Consider the following 9,428-nt stretch of genomic DNA (forward strand, 5'->3'; position numbering starts at 1 on the left):
TATAATCATAAGTCACCATTCTCAGTGCAAGACATGTCATTCCATTTACATTATACCAGCGCAACATAGTTTTTCTTTCACATTCCATGAGCAGCAGGTCTGAAGGTTTTTATACAGGTTCGAACTCTTCACTGAGCAATGGCAGGAGTGCCCTAAGCTGTGGTCTTTCACAATAGAGCTTTTGATGTTGCTGCTGCAGTTTTCAGTGAGTTTACACTTTGGAACGTGCCATTTGTTGATAGCTCTTTGAACTGAGCGACCAGTAGGTTTCAGCAGGCCAACATAAGTCTTTCACCAAGTTGATAATCTTCCAACAGTAGTTGGTGTTTGTTCAGTGTGCGTTCCTGGGATCAGTCTGCAGATCACAGAGTTCTGCGTTACAAAGCTGTTTGGGATGAGCCTCAACAAAGACCACTGTATCTCCTTCCAGAATGTATTGGCCAATGCATACTCCAGAAGGAGATGGGTGATGGTCTCAAGGGCAGTGTATGGTGATGCTGAGACACCAACTGTGCAAGAAAGATCCAACATGGAGGACCCTTTTTACCACTAGCCAAGCAAAGTGCTTGTTTGAGATATCTGGTAATGACACATTCGGCTAAATTATTTTTACAATAGGCTTGGCGGACCGACAGGATCCATCATCTTTTTCTGGAGGCTCTCAAAGACTTAACGTGGAGACCACTCCCTGAATGACATGGTCAAACATGTTCTCCTGCATAAATTTTCCATGAGGTGTCAGTGGTACATCATGGACTGATTGAACGGTATGTCGTGTGGTAACATGGCTAGACCTATCCCTTTGAGCAATGGGACAGATAGTGCCTCGGCTCATAGTGATGCTTGGTATCTGCATACCCAGCATCTTGGCACAGCTTAATTCAATTACCACCAAGGTAGCCAACAGGATGAGGGTCACATTGGGGACATTTCTTCAATGTGAGTGATATTAATTGAGGGATAAATATTGGCCAGGACAGTGGGGAGATCCCTGCACCATTCTAAACCCCAGCAGAGGGTGACTTACCTGACAGTGATGATGGGATTTTAGTTTATTGCCTCCAGAGGGAAAAGACACAGTGAAGCTTTTTTTTGCAAGTTTTGTGTATCAGAGTGACGTTGTCTGGCTGACTTAATACGAAAGCTACCAGTCTTAGGCCAGAGAAGCAATAGTGTAAGTGCACCAGAAGTGTGTTCCCTCCACAATGTAATAAGGTTGCTGATTGGAGCCAGAATGTAAAGGGTAGAATCCAAGAAAGTTATATTTTCTCAGTGGTAGGATAAATGAAAAATTAAAGGGAACAGGATATTGAACAGTTGCAATTGATATTGACTGCAGCTTTGTAGAAATGCTGGGAGGACATTGCTCTCTACACATCTTTTGGGCATGGTGTGTGCTTGAGAGGATCTACACAGCTCATACACATTGAGACAACAATGGGTAAACTCACGATGAAATCCAGCTGGGAAAGAACAGCCACTTGGCTGCCTGGTGGTCTTCTCACTGCTGGTCTAAGCTGAAGCTTTATTGTAGGACCGGACTCTGCTGCACAGTGCAAGGGGAAAGTGCTGGCTTCACTTGGCATTAGGAGGTATCATCCAGCAAAGCAACAACACTAAGTAACAGTTGCCATGATATGTAAGTCACCAAGATTGGGGAAGTGTTCTTTGTGAAATGGGAGATTTGTGTGAACGATGAAAAGTACCTATGTCAAGAGAACAGGGGTTAACGAACTTGGATTTAAGTAACACAATTCTGACTTCAAGATAACATTAAGCACTTTGTCAGATGAAAATACTGTTTATACGATTATGAGAGTCATAGAAAGAGTAGACAGCTGGTATCTTTTCCCCAGGGTTGAAATGTCTAATACTAGAGGGCATGCATTTGAGATCAGATGGGGTAAGTTCAAGGGAGATGTGCAGGGCAAGTTTTTTACACAGAGAGTGTGGGTGATTGGAATGTGCCCTTAGGGGTGGTAGTGGAGGCAAATACTATAACAGGCATTTAAGAGGCTCTTAGATAAGCACATGAATATGCAGACAATGAAGGGATATGGACGTTGTGAATGCAGAAGGAATAAGTTTAGTTAGGCTTTTAATTACTAATTTAATTAGTTCGGCACAACATCATGGGCGGAAGGGCCTGTTCCTGTACTGTACTGTTCTGTGGTCTATGAACAGGAAAACAAGGCTGTGGTTCAGCAGAAGTAAGGCTCTACTGGGGGATAATGAGGTTTTATAAGATATGCAGGGGAAGATGGTGAGGGCGAGCTCCCTCAGCGGACGGGCTCACTATTGGGGAGTTAGTAAGGAAATGATCGTTGGTCTGTGTAATTTGGACAAATCTAAATATCAGTTTTTGCTTTAAGAACATGACCCCACCAATGTCAGGTGTAAAACGTTTTTAAACTTAATCGATTGGAGAATTTCAACGAAACTCAAAATATTCTACAGCAGGCTGTTCTGCAGACTCTGTGCCGTCTGGTGTACCTGACCAAGTTTTCTCTTTTGGGCACACTAAGCAAAAGCGCATATTTATACCAATTATATAAAGAGAAAGCGTTGCATTGCAGTAATTATGATGTAAGTTTTAGATGTAAGCTTGACAACTACAGACCGCCCCGCTGTTACAGGACAATCACTTACAAAACAGCCCTATTCATTTTCAGTGGGTTTAATTTTAAACAAAAACCCTTTTACACATTTGAATGTGATCTGAGCCACGGTTGTTCCCACGTTCTCTCCGATGTGTCTTTTCGCGGGAAAACAAAAACAGAACACAAAAGAAATCAGAAGGCAAGTCAGAATGGGGCGCTGTCAGGGGGCTCGCTTAAATCCCACAGGAAACTGAAGCTGATCGGTCCTTACAAATCATCCGATCTCTAAGCGCCAAGGAAATCTCTCCGTACTACTCCTCCCTTCCATCGGCGAAAAAAAAATCCTGCTACTTGGCGACTTTAAAAGGGGTTCTCCGAGGTAACTGGCGGTCAGAGTTCGCCGGGCTGATGGAGCCCGCATTGGCTGCCAGGCGTTAGCGCGGCGTTAGCGCTGTCACCCGGAGCGGCGGTGCTGAAACTGGCTGCCCACTGCGATGTGGCCGCTACTCCTGGCGCTGCTCTGGCCCTCGGCTCATCGCTTTGCCGGCTGCCATCGGGGCGTTTGGGAGGGGACAGGGCAGCGGGAGGTTTACTACCTGATGGACGGCCCCTACTGCGCGAAGTGGTCTGCAGCCCCCAGCGCTGCAAAGCAGCTGAGGTTTACCCAGATCAGCGACGGCGCCGAGATGGTTAAATCCATGTTGCAGAGCGATGGCCAGGTCCTGGAGTGCTCTGCCACCGGAGATCGGGTTGCAGTCCGGTCCTTTATGAACGACTGCACTCGGCGGGCGGCCGACTCCCCGTTAACTGGGAGGATTTTCCTGAACCAGCAATGGGCGACCGATAGAGCCGAGTGCCAGCGGTTCCTGCGCCAGAGAGGAGCGGCGACCCTGGCTCTTTCCCAAGGAGACGTGGCTCCACGCCGGGTGCCTCGGGAGGCTCGATCCGATGGGGAAGCCGTTCTCCACAGGAGGAAAAGAGGTTTCACTTACCCCGGGACCCTGTGGTGTGGGTCAGGCAATAACGCCGAGAGCTACGACCATTTGGGTAACTGTACTGAACAAAAACATCTTTATCGCTGTGTTGTGTCATTAAAGCGTTTTAATCCCACCGGGTACTCAATAGCAGAATAGTTTAGCTGAAGTTAAGGTCTTAAAGCCGATGTTTTAAAGCACCAGTTTGCAACCACAGACACGTTAGAGCGAATAATGCTGTTCCCATGTTCCCAGTGTGGCGGAGATTTGGGTTTTACATGGTTTCAAACACAAATTTCTGCTCTTAATCTAGGCGGAATAGTTTCAGGTTGAGTTACGCCAAAGCGACCCCACGCTGGGAACGTGGAGACACGGAGACCGCTGATGCTAGAATCTGGAGCAAACACACAATCTCCAGGAGGGACTCAGCGGGCCGGGCAGCATCTGTGGGGGTGGGAATGGAACCGTCGACGTTTCGGGTTGAAATCCTGATGCAGGGTCTTTCCTCCCACAGATGCTGCCCGACCCGCTGAGTCCCTCCAGCAGATTGCTGTTTGCTCCAGATTCCAGCATCAGCGGTCTCTGTTTCTCCACGTTCCCAGCGTGGATTAGTTTTGGTGGAACTCACCCTGAAACTATTCCGCCCAAATTAAGGGCGGAGATTTGGGTTTGAAGCCGTGCTGGGAAAACACAGCAAGTCAGGCGGCATCTGTGGAAAGTGACACTGTTTCTGCTTCTCTTTCCACAGGTGCTGCCTGACTTGCGGAGTGTTTCTGTTTTTGTTTCGGATTTGCAGCATCTGCAGCTTTTATTTGATTTTAATTTTTGGCTCCTGATGCCGCCTTCAGGCGGGTGACATTCGGGTTTCCTATACACCTGTGTGGCGGGATTTTATTGACTGTTCTCTCTCTCTCTTTCTCTCTCTCAGGCGAGTTTTCCGAGACGGACAAATGCTGCCGGGAGCACGACCATTGTGCTCATGTGATCTACCCTCTCGCTTATTCCTACGGTCACAGGAACTTCAGGCTGCATACCATGAGCCATTGTGACTGCGACGCCGAGTAGGTAGCGGCCATTGGGACCTCACCATCCTTCTGTTCACTGGGGAATCGGAAGAGTGTTACTTGGGGAGGGAATTTAACGGAGAAATGCAACCCCAGGACAAGGATTCTTGGGGGAATGATTGCAATCATAATTGGGATTATGATTCAAAAATTATGATTCAGGGGTTCAAAAAGGTAAGAAGGGAACTAAATATTGGAAGATAAAATGTAAGGAAACAGGTTAAATTTGCAGATGTCTTTTTGTCTTGCCTTCCCTCTCACACTCTCCAAATGGTTTCTCCATGTAGGTTAAAGCAGTGCTTGCGAAGAGTCAATGACACAACTTCCCGGATTGTAGGTCAGGCCTTCTTCAATGTGTTAGAAGTACCTTGCTTTGACTTGGCCTACAAGGAGCAGTGTGTGGAACGGTATTGGTATGGCTGGTGAGTTCACATTTAATGATTGTAAGGTAGGAGGTGAAGCTGACGAGTTACTAAACAGGTTACTTGCTGGAAATTACTGGTCCTGGGCTCCTCCGAGCTGATGCACCCTTGTGCCCAGCCAGTCTTGGAGCAGAGAATGCTGGAAAGAGCAACACAAAGAACAACTGTGAAGAAAGAAAGAGTAAAAGTTTCATTGACATGGTGGTAGAGGCTGATATATTAGGAACATTTAAAAGACTTTGGATAGGCACATAGAAGTAAGGGAAATGGAGGGTTATGGGCTGTGTAGGAAGCAAGGGTTAGATTGATCGTGGGGTAGGTTTATATAGGTTGGCACAACATTGTGGGCTGAAGGGCCCGTTCTATGTTTCTATGAGCTGATAGGAAAACTGTACTCCACCCCCCCCCCCCCCCCCCGCGGTGTTTGCAGCATTTTCTGTTCTTATTTCCGATTTTCACGTCCACAGTATTTTGTTTTATTTACCAAAGAATGTCAGTGACAAATGTTAGTTTTGCACAGAACTCTTCATTTTACAAATGTCTTTTACAAATAAAGATTAATAAATCATGAAACCAGATTTCTGCTGTATGATATGAATGGCCAAATTATCACTCTATTCTTTAAAACAGATTAAAGGATTTGTCCCATATTGGCACAGTGGAATACTCCTCAATGTGAATTTATTTGTTTGATATGAATTTACATTAAGGTATCACCTTAAGACTATGTAATATTCTGTTCAACATGAGTCATTATTAAATAACTTAGTTTATATTGATGTATAATAAACCAGGTCACGTATTCAAAATGCAGTCAAAACTGAGACTGATAGACCAGGTCACCAGGGGAACAAAGGATAAAGGAATCAGATGGGAAAGTGGACGAGATAGTAAGAAGATTTATATTTATGTGGCACCCTTCACATCCCTTTCAGTGCATCTCAAAGCTCTTGACGGCTGATGAAATAATCTTGGAGTGTAGTCACTGTTGCAGTGTGAGAAATGTGGCCGGCTATTTGTGCAAAGCAAGATTCCAAAATGAGTACTATGACCATGTGATCTATTTTCACAGAATTACAGCAAGGCTCTGACAATGGAAGAATCCATTTGACCCATTAAGTCCATACTAGTTCTATAGCAGAACAATCCAACTAGCCTCATTCCCCCTGTTTCTCCACAGCCATAGCCCTACATTTCTTTTTCTTTTCCCTTTTGAACACCATGATTGTATCTGCACCTACTACTCTCCATGGCAGTGCACTCTAGATCCAAACCACCACTGCACAAAAGAAGTTTTTTTTTTCATTTCACTTCTGACACCTTTCCCAATCGCCTTCACTCTATGTCTCCTGATTTTGACCCTCCACCATCAAGAAGTTTCAGTGACATTGACTGAGGGACAGATACTAGCTTCAGTACTTCCCTGCTCCTCTTCAACAAAATATCTAGTCATCTTTATGTCCAATCAGAGAGCAAATGAGACCTCAGTTTAATGTTTGGTCTAAAAACAGAATTATTGAATGTGTGGCATGCCAGTCTGGATCGTTGTACACATGTACCTGCAGAGAAACTTGAACCCACCACCTTTTGACACAGAGGTGTGAGTTCTAACATCTAAGTGAAAGCTTATGAGAGGATCAGCTGCAGTTTTGTTGAATGGAGAATGGGGTTCGAAGAGACAGTATGGCTGATCCCTGTCCCTACATCTTGTGTTCTTATTCACATTGAATTAATTTGTTTTTACAAAAGCAAAGTCTCATATCATAGGTGATAATACTTGCATATTTACAACGCTTCAGGAAAATAGATAGCTATATCATTTATTCTGCAATTTCAGGTAACCTTTACTTTGCTGTATTCTCTCTCTGTCTCTCTCTTTCCAATCCATATAGAGTCCTCCCATTTCTCATTTTTGTTCCTTGCCTCATACCCCCGTCCAGCCCCCTGTCACCCATTTTTGTTCCTTGCCTCATACCCCCATCCAGCCCCCTGTCACCCATTTTTGTTCCCCTCCCCCTGGTTCCATTCACCTACTGCCCACATACTTCATCCATCAGATTGCTTCTTCCATTTGGCCTTCACCTCTCCCCTAATAGTTCCCATTAACACCTTCCTTACTACTCAGATTCCAGCATTTGTGGCCTTTGTGTCCCTGCTTCACATCTCCCAGCGCCTTGTCTGCACCTTTCCCTTGCCCCACAGGCTCCATCTGCCCATTCCTCCTTGCCTGCTTCCATCTATTACATACTTGCCTATGTCTCCCAACTCCACCCCTCCTCCTCTCCCACCTGGCTCCTTCTGCCCTTCATTCCTCACAGGCCCACCTGTTACTGACCCGTCTCACCCCTCTCCTCCACCATCTTCCCTCTCCACTCTCAGTCCTGATGCGGGGTCTCGACCTGAAACATCAGCAATTCCTTCCCCCTCCCCCCCTCCCCCCCCCTCCCCCCCCCCCCACACACACACACACACACACACACACACAGATGCTGTGCAACTTGCTGAGTTCCTGCAGTAGATTGTTTATTGCTACAGATTCCAGCATCTGCAGTCTCTTGTGTCTCAACGGATTTAATGGTTACTTCTTAAAATCTTGTGTAGAGACTAATTTTGAAATCCCTGTTGTTGCTGGTCACGAAGTGGAGTTTCAGAATTAACCTCTACATAATGAATGAGTGATGGTTCATTCAGACCTTTGCCAAGTAATGTGCTACTTCATTAATTCAAGAATCAACTAAATCACCAATCCTAATGAGTGGCTATAGACCAAAGAATTTTGTCAATTTTATACCCTGGTAGGTTTAATTTTTTCAACTAGTAACATTCACGTGTCCTGTTCAGACACTGATCAAGCTGTCCATATGGTGGGACAATGCTGTGGAAGACTTCTTTGTAAAAAGTACAAACATTTAGGGTGCATTGAGGTTTTAATTATTTCTGATCACGTTTGAAAGGTGCAAGAGGTACGATCGCGTTCTTGTTGCTGTACCTAGAGAGTCTGTGCTCTTTGATTATGGAGGAGATTTGATCGATAATTCAATGATTGAGTCTAAGACCGATGCCAGTTCCCCAACAACCTTCTCTTGGATAAGCAGCACTCCATCATTTACAGCCATTCCTGGTACCCCAAAACCAGAAGCTACAAGTCAACAATCAACTCTTGGCCAAGTACTTAATGCAGCTGAAGACCTCCTTAAAGTCATGGCAACTGTCACACAGAGCTCTGCCCATGGTAATACGCCTGGGACTGCAAGCAGCTCTGTAAATGAGAAGGTTGGCATTTCATTGAACAAAGCCAAGGAGGAGAAAAAGAAAAGAAGGAAAGGCAAAAAGAGAAGAAAGGAGAAAGGAAAGAAGAAAAATCGTAAAGACAAATCTGGTTCCAAGGGCAGCAAAGCAACTAATGTATTGCAAGTTCTGGAAACGAAAATTCATAACAAGAAGGACTATTTCACTGAGATTGAGAAGACAGGAAACAGTAATGAACTTGGCCAACATTTCTTTGGTAATTCTTTGGATTCAATGATAAACAGAGATAAATTTAATGATGTGATGAATGATGAATCCCAAAGGGTGGATAGTTACACTCAGCTGCATAAGACATCCACTGAGACAGCGGCCAAACCCAATCAGAGATTTCAGCATTACAGAATTGAAGGCTTTACGCCCCTCTTGGTTACACAGGACCCTGCAGCTGAATTCTATAGAGAAAATTCGACTGCCAAATTATGGCACAAGCCAGTTGATGGGCATCAATCTCACAGAGAAGGAACTTTCACCTTGGCACCGACTAAACAAAGTCCTAATTCCCACTCCTTCAAAAAAGAACCTTCTGTTTTAACAGTGATTACACCTGGACAATATAAAGAGGAGACATCTACTCCATCAATTATCCACACAATGCCTAAAGAAGTGGCAATAAATTCTCAGCTGAAAGCAAACCACTTGGTTCCCCCGTTAGGTAGCATAATCAAGAAACAACGGCGTAAAAGGAAGGGCAGGAGAAGGCAAAATCTAAGATCTCAACAAAAAAGTAAGATGACTATACCAACAGCTCCTGGCAAGATTATTCATGGAGAACTTGATAAGTAGCATTGCAGCAAAATTCCCATTGACCACATAACAATGTATGTATGCCCCAAATCAACAATTATACCATAATGCATTAACATTTTGTGAATGGTGAAAGAATGCATGACTTTACAACTGATTATTGGACAACACAAAGATTCTTTAAATAGACTAGAAATATACACTGACACTTGTGATAAGTTTTGATTCTTTATTGCTTCACGTTTGTACAGATGGACTTACCTACAGCATAGAAAGGAAACTTTATAAAGTTTAATAAATTTAACACCTTTTTAA

The 9,428-nt window shown here is 44.5% G+C and overlaps 1 protein-coding gene across 1 annotated transcript; it reads left to right on the forward strand.

Moving 5' to 3' along the window:
* Positions 1 to 2,978: 2,978 nt before the first annotated feature.
* Positions 2,979 to 9,428, forward strand: proca1 (protein interacting with cyclin A1). Its single transcript, XM_052035619.1, has 4 exons — positions 2,979 to 3,647; positions 4,503 to 4,635; positions 4,926 to 5,060; positions 8,015 to 9,428. Exons 1-4 carry the CDS (start codon positions 3,095 to 3,097, stop codon positions 9,150 to 9,152), a joined length of 1,959 nt encoding a protein of 652 aa, XP_051891579.1. The 5' UTR covers positions 2,979 to 3,094; the 3' UTR covers positions 9,153 to 9,428.

This window comes from Pristis pectinata, chromosome 21 (assembly GCF_009764475.1).
Source record: "Pristis pectinata isolate sPriPec2 chromosome 21, sPriPec2.1.pri, whole genome shotgun sequence".
In the NCBI taxonomy this organism is placed as follows: domain Eukaryota; kingdom Metazoa; phylum Chordata; class Chondrichthyes; order Rhinopristiformes; family Pristidae; genus Pristis; species Pristis pectinata.

Excerpts from the sequence above, each read along its gene's own strand:
- proca1 (XM_052035619.1), top strand. The coding sequence starts at position 3,095 with ATGTGGCCGCTACTCCTGGCGCTGCTCTGGCCCTCGGCTCATCGCTTT. Across the intron at positions 4,636-4,925 it reads CATTGTGACTGCGACGCCGA|GTTAAAGCAGTGCTTGCGAA; the intron begins GTAGGTAGCGGC and ends TTCTCCATGTAG. Across the intron at positions 5,061-8,014 it reads GAACGGTATTGGTATGGCTG|GTGCAAGAGGTACGATCGCG; the intron begins GTGAGTTCACAT and ends CACGTTTGAAAG.